Source organism: Gymnodraco acuticeps, unplaced genomic scaffold (genome assembly GCF_902827175.1).
Source record: "Gymnodraco acuticeps unplaced genomic scaffold, fGymAcu1.1, whole genome shotgun sequence".
Classification (NCBI taxonomy): domain Eukaryota; kingdom Metazoa; phylum Chordata; class Actinopteri; order Perciformes; family Bathydraconidae; genus Gymnodraco; species Gymnodraco acuticeps.
The window spans coordinates 169,580-183,650 of record NW_022991376.1 but is presented as its reverse complement, the minus strand read 5'-3'; the positions used below and the strand labels follow the sequence as shown (position 1 = coordinate 183,650).

Here is a 14,071-nt window from a genome sequence, read left to right as displayed (position 1 = left end):
GGCCTTTGTGCTACTGTCGCCAACGCAGTGAGACCATAGCTTCCTACTTGTGTAATCTCCAGACCTCCAGTATCTCTGCAGAGATGCACAGATCCTTAACCTGCCCGACTGTATCACTGGGCTCCAGTGTGGCCGCCCAGATGTGAGCGCAGACAGCTTTCTTTACCTCTCAACACAGCTTTGTCTTATCGCCCGTCTACCCAAACCACCGTGCGATCTCGATGGCCTGGCGCAGCTTCCTTTTGTTCTGCCCGTTTGAACCGCCCTCATGTTTGGTTCCTGTCGTTCTTCACTCTCCCTGTGTTTTCGGTTTGCTTGGTATGAAATGTTTGCCAACAAAGTTACAGGGAGATTAGCTTCTCTTAAGTCATCCATGTTGACTGTTGACGGAAAGGAGATCCAAAGACATAAAAAGACCTTCTTCTAATAGCAAATTAACAAGGTAAATGTCAATCCACGGTTCTCCAAGAGAGCCACTATGTAGTTATCATTTTAGTTTTTTGGTCTAATGTCTATAGAGAGGCGAAGTCCAGCCCATCTAGCCCTACTAGTTCCGACCCATGGGACCTTAATTCGTTTGAATTGTGCAACGAATTACACATATGATGTTTGTCAGTCTTCAAAAATAATTTCCATGTCAAAAAAGTCACAGTTTGTCGTAAAACTGTTGAATTATAAGACTATGAAAAATACGCAACTAGAAAGACTACAAATCCCAGAATCCCGGTCCCGCATGCTGGCTCTTAGGAACCGACTAACTCCCCTTGTGTGTATGCACAGTTCTCAACATGCTCATACTTGTAGTGATTTTCACCTCGTTTAATACTTTTCGCCTCATTCTGAAAGAAAGAAGTGAAATGTGCCAACGTGACGGCCGTCTTGGTGTGTGGTGCGAGACGGGAGATGTAGTTTATTGAGCGGTTTCACACAAAAAACAGTGTTACTTCACATTTTTACGACACATTTTAATTTTTTGACTTGCAAAATTATCTTTTAAATTGACAAACATCATGGCACAATTCAAACAGGATCGAAAGATAATCTTTCTCTCTCCATTGACTTCAATACATACTTTTTCCTAAATAAGGTCCCATGGAGCTCTCCCGGAAAGGGAGGGACTTCGCCTCTCTATATAGAACTATTAGATGGATTGCCATAAAATGCATTATCTTCATATTACCTTCAGGAAGATTTGTCATAAGTTTGGTAGCATCAGGTCAGAAATGTGTCCAACCCATTAAACTCATCCTCAGTTCTACCTTGTTTCTAGCTTTAATAGCAAGTTAGCATGTAAGCTAACCTTAGATGGTTAACATTATACCTACTACACATCAAAACATGGAGCATTTAGGGTACTGCCATGCCTAATTTACATGTAGACTATTGTTTTGTATTTTGGGTGAGCTAAGCCTTTTAAACACTAGCTAGCTTCATTTCCATTATCATTTGAATGTGTTGCTCTTACAATATTGTTTGAATTTATTTCCAGTATCATACATGGACTATGGAAGTAAGGATCTTTCTTTATTTGCAAAGCAGTGAAACAATTTTCTCTTCCATTCATTGGCCAAGTGAAATATCGGTTGTGAAGGACGGTGTTTGCTTCCATAGTCTGTACTTCAGCCTGAGTTTGGTTTCCTTCACATGATTTTGCTGTGATTGGTGATGTTACTCGTGTAAACCACCAAAACCTACAAATCTTCTCACTATGAACGCAAGTCACTTCTTCAGCCTCACATCTGAACGCCCCACACTCCTCATGAGCCCGCTCTGTTTATGTGAGGGTCTATAATCCTCTTCGGTCTGACATAAGCAAACTTCTGCTGAACACAAAGGGCCGTCAAAAGAAAGAAAGGAGAGGGAGAGATACCCGCCTCCACAGTTTACACAAATCCTGAATGAAAACAGTATGCTTTTGTAATCTTATCTGCGAGTGGTTGATCGAGCGTCAGGGTGGTGGGGGGTGCAGGGTCTCGGCTCCCTCTGCAGCCTCTATTATGACTGGCTCTGCAGACTGGCTCCTCTGATCCACTGATTGGACGCAGAGCAACATGGAGAGAGGGAAGGAGGCAGAGAGGGAAGCAGTCGCCATCTCTGGGTGAATCTCAGCGAGTGATATCTAAAGAGGAAGCTGTGCTGATAACCTCCTGCTCGGCACAGGTGGAACTAGTTTAACCTAGAACCACTTCTCCCCTTTATGGAAGCTCGTTTCTGCGAGTAAAAACCAAAAAAAGATTGTAAACTGAAACTTAGCATTCTTAAAAAAATGTCTTAGTACATGAAAATTACAAAAAACATCTCAAAGTAATGACTTAATGTCCCAATATAATGAAAACTCAAAAAAATAATAAATATGTATCACAACAAAATTAAAACGTTCTCAAAACATTTACTAAGTTCTGCAAATAGTGACCAAGTATCCCTAGATAATATAAAAGTCATCGTGTTGTCTCTTTCCTCCGCAGCTACACATTGTCTCTTCTTAAACACAATTCATTAGATATAGAAATACATGTTGAGTGTATTTTCCAAATCTTTCTTGTTTCTGTTTGATCACCAGGATGTGAGAAAGATGTAAGGAACGTTTGCTCTGATTCTCCTGAAGAAAATCTGCAGCCGTTTAAAGACAAGATGGAGGCTTTTGTTCTCAGGGGTGAGTTGTTTCAAACACGACTATGTGTAATTTAAAACTAGTCTTATTTTAATGGATTCAACGATGTGGTACATTGGAGTGCTTGCTAAAGGAAAACATTTCAGGGCTCAAAGGGAATATTTTGAAGTACTGAACATATTTAAAGGGGTCCAATTATGCTCATTTCCAGGTTCAAATTTGAATATGTGCCTCTACTGTGAAATGTTTACATTGTGTAATTATCAAAAAGGTCTTTTTTATTTTTATTGTACTGCAGCAGCTCTTTTCACCCTCTGTGTGAAACCAGAGTCTGCTCTGATTGGTTAGCGGTCAACAGCTTAAGTCCCTTACACACCAAGCCGATTTCGGCCGTCGATAGATGTCGGGCCGTCGATGAGCGTCGTGTGGCCCTACTCAGATTGGTGTGTCTTGGTGTGTACCGCACCGTTGTGTCTTTTCGGCCGTGCCGACACCTTCCGCCGCCGACTCAACATGTTGAATCGGGAGGCTGTCGGCTAAAGGCCGTCGGTCAAAGAAATCACTGATTGGCTGTTCAGGTTAGCGAATCAGTGCATGAGAAGCGAAACGGAAGTGAGGGACCCAAACAAACGATTAAGAAGGCAAATCTGAGGTTTCATTGAACTCCAGCTCTCGACACAGGTTCGGGAAAGCCCCGTGAGCTTCTCGCTGTAGAGTGAAAATGGAACGCACAAGCTATTTGTTGTTTGTTTATATCACGCAGTCTTTTCTTCTTCTCTCGGTGTATCACGCAGTCTGTCTTCCGGTTGTTGCCTCTTTTGAATGACGAATACACACTACCGCCGCCTGCTGGTAAGGAGAGTTATTGCCACTCACGCATGCGCAGTTCGTACGTGCAACTTGGCAATCGGCTGAAGTCTTTGCGGTGTGTTCCAGTGCGAAACATCATCAAGACGCAGGAGACGTGAGGCGATGTTCCGTCGGGACGTGTCCTTTGGTATCAGTTTGTTGTGTAAGGACCTTTAGAGATGTCCCGCCCCTTTTGCTTATCACGTACAATGTCTTGGAGAGCTATCTAAAAGTAGTGAGAGTGTTACATAGTGATATCACTGTGTTACGGAGTCCAATGTAGGCATTTCATTTGAGTGTGTGGGAGAGAGAACTTTGGGATTTTAGCCTTTGCAGACCATTTACATGCACCTATATTACAACCTACATGAGAGGGAAAACATCAATAAGCATAATAGGGCCTTTTTAACTCCTGAGTTCCGATTACTTAATTTAATATGAGAATGATCATATAATAAGGAATCTGTCCACTCTACCATTTCTTTCTCCCTATGCTTCATCTGAACTAGTTTATTGTCTTTAGCAGTCAGATAAATCTTGGTACCGTCTGTGTTCGTAAAGGACAGATAGGGAGGATTCAGAGTAAAGGCTAGACACGCAGATAGGGATCAGGCAGATTTGGCAATGACTGAGAGACGGATGAGACACACCGGCTCTGGGACATATTCATCAAACTAACTCATGTTGTAGGGTTTTTATTTTGACCCAGTGTCAGGATGAATCACACTCAGTTCCCCTCACAAGAATTTCAAATGGCACGGATGGATTTTAGTTTCTTGTTTTGAATATAATCACTTTTTCTGCCTGTGATGAAAAGTGACACCCCAAAGCTTCAAAGTAAAGAGTTTCAACCAGAAAACTCTAGACTTGTGTTGGATCTGTTGTCCCTTGTCTCACATGTGTTTCATTTGATATACAGGGCATCGAGGAAGTATTCAGACCTTAAAGGTCCCATGTCATGCTTTTCCGGTTATTACCCGTCCCCTTGTGTGTTATGAAGCTTTTTATGCATGTAAACGGTCTGCAGAGTCACAAACCCTCAAAGTACACCCTGTAGCGAGTAAAACTCTAACACAGAAAATACCTGTATGCTGCCCCAGAACGCCTCGTTGGACATTTCTCATTTTCCATTGTTTTCTTCCTGGGTATGGTGACGTGACCATACCCAAATGGACCAATCCGTGGAGCTCCTCACACACACACATCAGCGGCGAAACTGTGGCGCGCTGGGGGGGGGGTGCGGGTGCTAGTGGAACATCGCAGATGGGGGTGCTGCAGCCCCCTCAGCACCCCCCCCCCTTTCCCGCGTCCATTCGCGATGTCTCGCTGTCTCGCAGACCCCACACAGCAAGCAGGAAATGAACCCAGCTCACACTGTCCGCTCCTCGCAGCAGCGAGCCCCGCAACGTCCCGCCAACACGGCACCCAGACCCCACGCAGCATTCTCATCTGTTTGTCCTTACTGGTGTCATTTTCTGGTTTCTAACGCCATTGTAACACGTAATCACTGATGTTCCGCTGTAACGGTGGTGGACTCATCAGAACAGAGTGGGCGAGCTGACCAATCAGAGCACAGTGGGCTCACAGGGAGGGGGGCAGGAGCTCCAACAGGCCGTGTAGGACAGAGAGTGAATACACATACTATACAGAGATGCTGTATGAGAAACCAATGTGAGTTTGGAAAATTGCAAAATATAAATCTATTCTAGTAGACCTCAACAATGGAATTATGATCAGTAGAAATGGCCATGACATGGGACCTTTATTCCCCCTTTTTATAAGGTTGCAGGCTAACGCTTTAACACCTTAAAATGCAATGTTCCCCCTTCATCTAAACTCAGTATCCCATAATGACAAAGCAGGATTTTAGATGTATTTCTGTGATCTGCGCCTCGACACACTAGCTGTTTCTTCGACCACATGTCCTAGATTTTGATCTGATTGGTCAGCTGTGAGACCTTTTTATAGACAGTTGTGTGCCTTTCCTAATTAGGTGCAATTAGTAGAATCACTCCGAACAAGGTGGAGAAACATGTCATGGATGATTAAAAGGAATGAGAGGCACCTGTTTAATGGGTCAACTTTCAGTTTATCGTTTGAACACATTTGCAAAGATTTCTAGAATCTTTTTCCTGGTGTTATGAGGAATTGTAGCCAAATGTATGTGGGCAAATACATGTATGCATACTGTAAGGCTGCAACATAACAAGATGTGAAAAGGGGTGTTAAAACTTCCTGAACTCGCTGTAAAACAATAAAAGACCGAATAAACTCTTTTCTGCCATTTTTAAGCTTTATTTGTCATTTCAAACACATGAAGCACATATTTCTCAAACAAACATTTTGGAAGATTTTAACATCACAGATTCACCAAACAATGAAAGCAAGTCTTATATGATATTGTGTCTTTGTTGAAAATATATTTAAAAAATTGGTCTAAAATGGTAGCAGAATAAAATTAAGTAATCTAAACAAAATGGCTTCATTTCATCATCATAAGATATTCATATTGTCTTTTATATGTATTTATATCCATATAAGCTCCATATGATTAGGGTGAGGGTTATGTTTTTGAGGCCGAGTCTGCTCATAACTAAACTGTTTCCTTTTCTCTTTCTTTGCAGCACGTAAAGAACACGCAGAGGCGTCTTATCAGTTGATGACTGTACAAAAAAGGTGTGAGAATTCAACCATATTTTGTGTGCACCATACAGGGCTTTGTTTGAATTTCATTAAAAAGAAATTGTCGACATGAGCAGCCACAAATGTTTACCTTAGGGAAAAAAGCAATCTATGAACGTGTGTGAAAATTAATTTGAATTTCAGTCAACTTGTTCAGTTTTCAGGACTTGACTCTGTACTTTGGACTGAAGCCTAAGTCAGGAGAGAAGGAGGTGACGGCCGGGCATCTCTTCATGCTCTGGTTTGAGTTTTGTGCCGACTTCAAAGCCAGATGGAAGAGGGAGAACAAGAACATCTCAAATGAAAGGTATCAGAGATTTGCACGTGCATCTTCTGTTTGTAATCAGCAGGATCCTCTCTTTATTTATTTCAGGTTTGTCTGTCTGCAGTTAGTTAGTATTACATAAATACTACCCGCCCAATTTCCATGAAACTTTGTTGAACGTTGCAGCATGGGCCAAAGTAAACCCATTAAACCCTGGGTTGTTACACAAATGATTTTACCCTTTCATTGACATCGTGGACGTTTCGGGTCGTGGCTGAACCTGTCTCTGCGGTCCTGCCTTGGGTCTCGTCGTGCTGCTTCCCTGATGGCTTCCTCAGGATTGTAGCTGACATCCTCGTGGATTCATCTTCTTATTACAGACACATGCATTTCCTAACATTCGGTCTATATGCTGTAAAATGTATTATCTCTTCGATTTACACACGGCATCTATTGCACGTCTGTCCGTCCTGGGAGAGGGATCCCTCCTCTGTTGCTCTCCCTGAGGTTTCTCCCATGTTCCCCTTTAAACTGTGGGTTTTCTCTGGAAGTTTTTCCTTGTACGATGTGAGGGTCTAAGGACAGAGGGTGTCGTTTTTCTCATACTGATATTCTGAATCAATCTGTGTTGTTGTATTTGCTGTAAAGGTCTCTACTGTAGGCTATTTTTATTATATGTACAGCACTTTGGCTCGACCAAAAATCGTTTATAAATGTGCTATATAAATAAAACTTGATTTGATTTGATTGACATTGCGAGATAGGTCTGTCTGCGCTCTCCGAGCTCTGACTTGTATTAAACACAACAGATTTGCAAACAGTGAAATGCTTTACCTTCACGTCATTGAGTAAATCTGCGTTCCTTTTTTGGTTTAATTGAACTAATTTGACTGAATGTATTAGTCATGTCAAATCTAGTCGATACTTTGAATTTATACTCTAAAGAATTTGATTTCTAATACTAAGTCAAACCATTGAACTTAACACCTTGTTTTTGCAGATTAAAAGAGGCTCAGCTGTCAGTGAAGAGGATCACATCGGAGAAGAAGGTGGAGACCAGAAAGATCAACCCCAACAGTCTGGTAAGATTTGACACAGTTACAGTTTTGACTCTAAATAAATACATTTCCTAAACCATGCAATGCAGATAAATAAATACACATACAGAAATAAACTCATGCTCTTACTCTCTGTCTCACTAGGAAGCACATCATTCAAAACACTTCTTTCTGCTTTGATGTCCAGATTGTGTTTTGTCAGAATTGATAACACACATTTTACCACCAACAGAAAGAGAGACTGCGTCAGAAAGAATCCAACATCTCCTCGATTTAAGAGAGAAGAAACATAAAGCCGACTGATCCGGATCGATAAAACCTTGGGTTGGACTGGAAATGGACCATGATACCAAATGAACAGTTTATTCATTAAAACAAGATACATTTATGGATTTAAAAAAATGTTTTGTCACTTTTACCTAAAGAAATCTATCAGTTTTGTTAAATATTTGCCACCCGAAATGAACTTTGATTTGACAGATTTTAACGTGCAATATTAGAGTGTAATATAAACCATAGTGCTATATTTATATTTGTGTATTGAACTCTAAGCCAATGATTTGCATCTCTAATCCTCATTTTTCTACGAATAAAATCACTGATTAGAAAAATACATGATTTCATTGTGTGTTTTATTTATGAGCAACTTTACTAGACATGATACACATTATACACAGTTGTAAAATAAAAGAAGTGGCATTTAGCAGTGCAGGTTGTACAAATAATAAATCATTCTGAGCTTAACATCCCACACAGTGGAAACAATAAAACCATCCCAATCCTTGGAACAAATATCTTTATAATCAGATGATCCATCAGCCTGCATGCTAATATCTGATCATCAGTGGCAATACTGCATAATAACACATCTTCCACATGTGATAACAAAGGAAAAGCTATTTTTGTGAAAGCAATGACTGATGATAGATGAGATATTTGGACAATGTGAGGAATTATTGATTACAGCTTAAAGTATAATCTATTTTAGAGAGAAAAGGGAGAGATAAATTGAATCAACCACGTTTGTATATTCATCTTCTCTCCTTTACAATGACAACAAGGGCTCAGGTTACTTCTTCGCCTTATTATTCCAACTTTTTCTCATGTGTCCTTTAAGCAAAATACACTTTCCAGTTGTTTTTTGCAACGATGCAGTCTCCCTCCAGTTGCATCGGGTATTTACAACCTTGATTTGTGACAGTTTCCCGTCTAATCCGTATCTATCGTGGTGCAGCGACACTGCTTTACGCGCTGGATCCGTTTCTTCCTGGTGCTGGGTGTCTGGCCCGGGCAGTACAGGGTGTAGGTGACGGTGCTGAAGGTTTTTGGTTTGCAGGCAGAGCAGGACTGAAAGGCGTCTCCGTCCTGGTAGTTATGCCTCGGGATGTAGAAGGAGTTGCACTGTCCGTAGCAGAACCGGTTGATGATGGTTCGGCTCAGGCAGCCTTCCTCCTGGATCGTCTGCTTCAGCGGCTGCGTCTTGCACCAGTCCAGCCGCAGGTACCGGCGCTCCGTGACGTGCAGAGCCTCCTGACTGGACTCCAGCACCTCGTCGGTGGCGGTAACAGGCCCCGGTCCGCGGGTAAGTAGTCCACTGATGGCGGGCTGTTGGCATCCATCCGATTCGTTTGGGTTGTATTTGTTTGGGTGGGGGAATGCGCCTTGAAAAGTGGATGCTTCCGCGAGCAAAAGCACCAAAACCGCTGCAGAGATCAGCGTTGATGGTGTTGTCATCGTTGAAACTAAAAGAGAAAAAACGTGTCAGTCATTGGTAATCATTTTACGAAATTCATGTGGATTTACGCACTTTTTTTTACGCGCCCATTACGCACCAAAAAAATAAATAAATCATCATTTAGAAGTTCAGTCAAACACAATCAGCAGTTACCTGTTTATTCAAGCTCCTCAATAGAAAACGTTATCCAGTCAGTCACAGCGTGGGTTTCTTCTTCAGGTCTCTCCTCTTCTAGTGGCTTATGAATGACTCACTGAGGGCTTTTCTAAACTGTCTTGAGCTACAGCGCTTCATCTGAACCATATATCTGAACACGCCCCCCTCCCCCCTTCTCAAACTCTGACCCTCACCTCATCCGTCTGGATTGGAATTGTAAAATAAAAAACACTTCCAAACTTTTTCAATGCAGATACATCGTTTACTTGACTTTACAGAACAAAAACATAACACAGACATTTATCCGGCAAGATGAAGTTACACAACAGATTCAGTGCTGCCTGTAGACTTATATCCTGCAGTATGGTGACAGAAGCAGATATACATCAGCAGAATAGCTACAGTATTTACCATGCTACAGTGGTGTTTAAAATCATCCTTCACAAGACGACGCAAAGCCGCTACTTTGCTTCCAAGATTAATGTGACTTATATTGAATCTTTGCTTCAGATGTGATTAACTGGAAATATCAAGACATACAAAAAACCTAACTTCAGAATCTTCAGAGTGAGTTAATTCATTTCTGTACAGTCATGAATAAGAATTACCATCTTATTCAACATTCCCCCAGATCTATAGTCAACTCATTATAATACATTTCTAGGTTTAATGTACACTGCCAGTCAAGATTTAAACACTCAGTTAAAAAAAAACTTATTTCTGGGAGTATAGTAAATATTACAGAGTGCTGCAGTTTAGGTGGTGGTTCTGCTGGCAGCAGGGACCGTCGGTGCCGCTTCCTCCTCTTCCTCAGAGAAGTGAGGAACAGACTTTTTGGCGACCACGTTGTCCAGCCTCTGGCCCATCAGGTACGGGTTCACGCTCTGCAGGGAGGCGGGAGAAACATGTTAGGCTACTATTCATACTGTAAACATGAACATACAGTAATGACCTATAATCTGACCAAATGACTAAATCTGAAAGTTAGGTTTTTAGCTTACAAAATTACAAATTCAGATTTAAAACAGTAAGGTTAAAGGAATACTTCATCCCCAAAATGATTATATGTAGGTATAATAAATCACCCTATGTGTAACCTTGAATTCCTAAAGAACACTTTGTCTGGCATGTGTCCACAGAACATTCCAAAAATTGAGGAAAATTATTTACAAATGTATAAAGAATTTACAGTTTTTGGATTTCGTATCATAAAAGCATGCTAGACATGCTTAGTTATACAAATGTGTATATTTTGTGTTCGCAGTCTTCCTTTCAGAGTACATCACTCTGCTATGGGACAGACACAATACTACAAAGGAAGAACATGATACCCTTTTTCTTCTTTTGGGTCCACCCTTCAGTTTCTGGTACAAAAGCTCCTTGTTCTGAAAGGAAACAGAAAAAACATCTTCAGACATTAAATCATGTTTGCCTTTCTTCTACAGCCAGAGTCTTTGTTTCTAAATGACAGTCAACAAATCGCCTGAGCAGACAAACATTCAGGGATGAATCCATGCAAATCACAAACAAGTTTAGTGAAGTTTACACTCCTGCTCTGTACTCACCCACTTGGCCAGCGCTGGGTAGTCGTGCTCGGGGTCAAACAGGTGCTGGTGTTTCTGAAACTCTCTGCTGAACTCGGCTGTGTCCGGAGCGTTTTCCAAACAGCCGTCTGCTGCTGTTGGTGTCAAAGGATGCAGAAACGTATGTTAAAAAAACAGCAGATCAATAAATAATATCAATAAAGCACAGACGGAACCAGCCCTGTGGCGTCAATTACACATCTGCCCTTATGTTCATACTGAGACATTTTATTGTTTATACATTATGTAATTATATCCTACCTGTCTTCTCCAGAGGACAGGGGTTCGGAGGGTCTGGGTACCCGTGATCCTCGCTGAAGTCTTTGGGAACGTTGTCTCCAGTCAGCTCGGCCACAATGTTAGGGATGTTTCCAAAGGGGCCGAGGTGCTGCAGCCCCTCGTGAGCACCACCTTATGGAGGGACACAAGAATTACTAACAGCACAAACACAACAGCACCAGCAGCTGGAAAAAGATTCATAAAACATGGAGGCAGTAACAGTTGTGTTAATGTCATGTGTTTTTCATGGCATAACAACATTAGTTCTCACATCTTAACATTTGCATTAGTTATTTCAGAACAGGAGGAAGCCCCATCATTGATGAACGATATTAGGCTACTTGCATTCAGCATGAATTTGCAACTTCCATAATCAGTTAACGTTCTTTGTCCATGTTTAACAACAAATATAAAAAATGTCTGAACAAGCTGTACGTCGGATAAAAAAAAAAATACAATAAAATAAAGTTATTATATTTCTACATTGCTACAGAATAGACACATATGATAACATTTATATTTCTATATATAATGAAAGCAAACCAGAGGGATTGGGTTGTTCTGATCCAGTTAGTGTTATTTTAATATTACCGTTTAGGTTGTTCAATCATAATGAGATAGATTATAGGGCAAAATGAATATACTACAATTTAAAATACAGTATGGTTAAATACACAATTCATGCCTCATATTGCACTATCCATACTGTCCCTTATAATAAAGTGTATTCTTTATTATTTTAGCGATTAATCTTCTTCCTGGTTTCCACCTCATCTCCTAGATAAAGATCACACGGTGTGTCACTGACCCTGAATACTCTGAGGACCCACGATGTTGGTGGCCTGGTGAGCCGGGTACTCCACCCTGGGCCGAGCGATGCCCAGCTGCTCCATGACGCCGTGCAGGAGGCGCTGGATGTCGGCCTCGGACACCTGGTCTGCCGTGCGGGGGCTCCGGGCTGAAGCTCTGCCCAGCTGCAGGACCAGGAGCAGGCCGAGCACCAAGAGCCGCACCGCCGAGATCATGTCCGTCATCTGCGGGGGAGAAACACATCAGACTACCGCACACAAGATGGACAGTAATGATGTGCAAACACAGCTGCATTTCCTGTTGGATACACATAACAGGCTAATTAAGAACATATCCCCTAATGTGGAAAAACTGATTGCATTGTATGCCTTCATGTGATCTGTTGTATTCCATATAGACTGTAAAATGCTGTATATTATCTCGAAATGGAATTAAGACTTGGTGCGCCACTAACTCTGTAAACAGACCCAAGGCCGATGTAAATACATATAATAGCCTATGAAATGTCTATTTAGCAGAAAAAACACCATATTATATAAGAAAAGCAGAATTGTATAACATGCATTGCATATAAATGTGATTGTATTGCTAGTAAACATAAGAAATGACCAAAACAGAAATGTTACAGTATTGCTTCTTACCGTATGTGTGTTGATGGGGACCTGCGTACTGCGCGAGACCTGTGTCAAGCTGGCCAGAAAAAACATGTTTCTGGCTTTTCAGAATAAAAGCTTGCTTTCGTCACACGCTAACAAAACTACTTTAAAACCTGTTTCTTCCCTTCGAGATCTATTCTAATTTAAGTTGATACATCATATTTGTAGTGTTCAATTATTTCTAGTTGTTCTAAAAACATTTAATCTCAACGTTTCCGTCGCCTGTTTATTTCTCCCACTTTATTTTGAAGGGATACACTTTATTTCCACTGTCATCATAAGTGTCCATTATGCAACACGCAGGATGCAATCCTCCTCGCTTCACGGTTCAGATGCAGTTGTTGCTATGATACAACAAATCCTCGCTTCTCATTGGCTGTATGTATGTGGCAATTATTTGTGGATGACCTACAGAGACCCTGCACCGTGCAACATGTAACATAATCATCTTAAACTGTAATTATGTCAAAGACAAATCAGAGTAGAAATCTATGTATTTTTGAGTAAATGTATATCGTTATTCCATTATTTAATTTATTGGTGTGTTGTTTTTTTAACGGGCCTTTTTAACCCTTCACTGATATGCAGTTTAAACAAACTCCTGTATGCATGGATTTCTGGCATTTTGAGTTTAAATCTTTGGTTTGCATCAAAGATATACTGATATTCATTCCCTAACCATAACCATTTAACAGTTATTATCATTATGTAAAACATAAAAAAGGTTAAAAAGAAAAGTTAAAAAACTGGAACATTTATTCACTCAAAATGAAAGGTGAAGGTTCACCTACAAAAGTCCTGTTGTCAAATAAATATTAAAAAACACATAAATTAATTAAAACTTTAAAAATGATTCAAGTTTGGACACTAAACCTCCCAGTAAATATAAACCGGTCAATCAGATATCATAACCTGATATGCTGCAGTAACGTAGAGCAACCCACATTATTTCTTAATATTAAATTGTAACGCGTTTTCTCCAAGGTGTGAGCTGCAGTTTCCCGACACCAGTGAGAACAGGAGAGCTCTCTGAACCGTGTCCTCTGGCAAATCGTGAGAAATTGACAAACCGCTGGTCTCTGAAAATAAAAAAAGGACACAAGACAAATAAGAAATATCAGATGCATGTCCATTAGATGTGGGACTGGGTCGTTTTTACCTTAAAGCCATTAAAAGAAAAACACCTATTTTAGTTGCACAGCTCAGTATATGTTGTTTTTTACGATATTAGATTACATTTAAGCTTTGATAAAACACTAGATTATTATACATTTAAAAAAATATCCTTACTACATCATCCATCTGCTATCTCAACCCCAGGTTACATATTAAGTACGACGTAGAAACCATAAATCTCCTTTGCCCCTGCCATAATAACTTCATTTGT

The 14,071-nt window shown here is 40.7% G+C and overlaps 4 protein-coding genes across 5 annotated transcripts in view; 1 reads left to right on the top strand and 3 right to left on the bottom strand.

Annotated features, from left to right (window-relative positions):
• Positions 1-8,078, top strand: part of LOC117563079 (formin-like) — a 28,144-nt gene extending 20,066 nt beyond the window's left edge. For both annotated transcript variants that reach the window (XM_034241238.1, XM_034241239.1), the window contains 5 exons: positions 2,561-2,653; positions 6,085-6,136; positions 6,300-6,449; positions 7,408-7,489; positions 7,698-8,078. In XM_034241238.1, coding sequence (XP_034097129.1) covers positions 2,561-2,653; positions 6,085-6,136; positions 6,300-6,449; positions 7,408-7,489; positions 7,698-7,742 — 422 coding nt within the window. In that variant the 3' untranslated portion in view covers positions 7,743-8,078. The remainder of the gene's footprint in view (positions 1-2,560; positions 2,654-6,084; positions 6,137-6,299; positions 6,450-7,407; positions 7,490-7,697) is intronic.
• A 22-nt stretch (positions 8,079-8,100) lies between these two features.
• LOC117563082 (gremlin-1-like) lies at positions 8,101-9,590 on the bottom strand. Its single transcript, XM_034241241.1, has 2 exons — positions 9,354-9,590; positions 8,101-9,207 (listed from the first exon to the last, which is right to left on the bottom strand). The coding sequence occupies exon 2, from the start codon at positions 9,197-9,199 to the stop codon at positions 8,675-8,677; it is 525 nt and encodes a 174-aa protein (XP_034097132.1). The 5' UTR covers positions 9,200-9,207; positions 9,354-9,590; the 3' UTR covers positions 8,101-8,674.
• Positions 9,591-9,596: 6 nt separating this feature from the next.
• On the bottom strand, positions 9,597-12,863 carry LOC117563080 (neuroendocrine protein 7B2-like). The gene is made up of 6 exons (XM_034241240.1): positions 12,670-12,863; positions 12,027-12,252; positions 11,201-11,350; positions 10,922-11,034; positions 10,688-10,741; positions 9,597-10,240 (listed from the first exon to the last, which is right to left on the bottom strand). The coding sequence occupies exons 1-6, from the start codon at positions 12,733-12,735 to the stop codon at positions 10,112-10,114; spliced, it is 738 nt and encodes a 245-aa protein (XP_034097131.1). The 5' UTR covers positions 12,736-12,863; the 3' UTR covers positions 9,597-10,111.
• Positions 12,864-12,904: 41 nt separating this feature from the next.
• The window catches only part of LOC117563078 (rho GTPase-activating protein 11B-like), a 5,374-nt gene continuing 4,207 nt past the window's right edge, over positions 12,905-14,071 (bottom strand). Inside the window, 1 exon segment of the mRNA XM_034241237.1 lies at positions 12,905-13,763. Within this exon segment, the coding sequence (XP_034097128.1) occupies positions 13,643-13,763 (121 nt within the window). The 3' untranslated portion in view covers positions 12,905-13,642.

What these genes read in the sequence shown, in the direction of transcription:
- LOC117563080 (XM_034241240.1), bottom strand. Translation starts at nt 12,735, where the DNA reads ATGTTTTTTCTGGCCAGCTTGACACAGGTCTCGCGCAGTACGCAGGTC. An exon ending in GGGTCCTCAGAGTATTCAGG is followed by an intron (nt 11,351 to 12,026) that starts GTCAGTGACACA and finishes TCCCTCCATAAG; the next exon opens with GTGGTGCTCACGAGGGGCTG. An exon ending in ACCCAGCGCTGGCCAAGTGG is followed by an intron (nt 10,742 to 10,921) that starts GTGAGTACAGAG and finishes GTTTCCTTTCAG; the next exon opens with AACAAGGAGCTTTTGTACCA.
- LOC117563082 (XM_034241241.1), bottom strand. Translation starts at nt 9,199, where the DNA reads ATGACAACACCATCAACGCTGATCTCTGCAGCGGTTTTGGTGCTTTTG.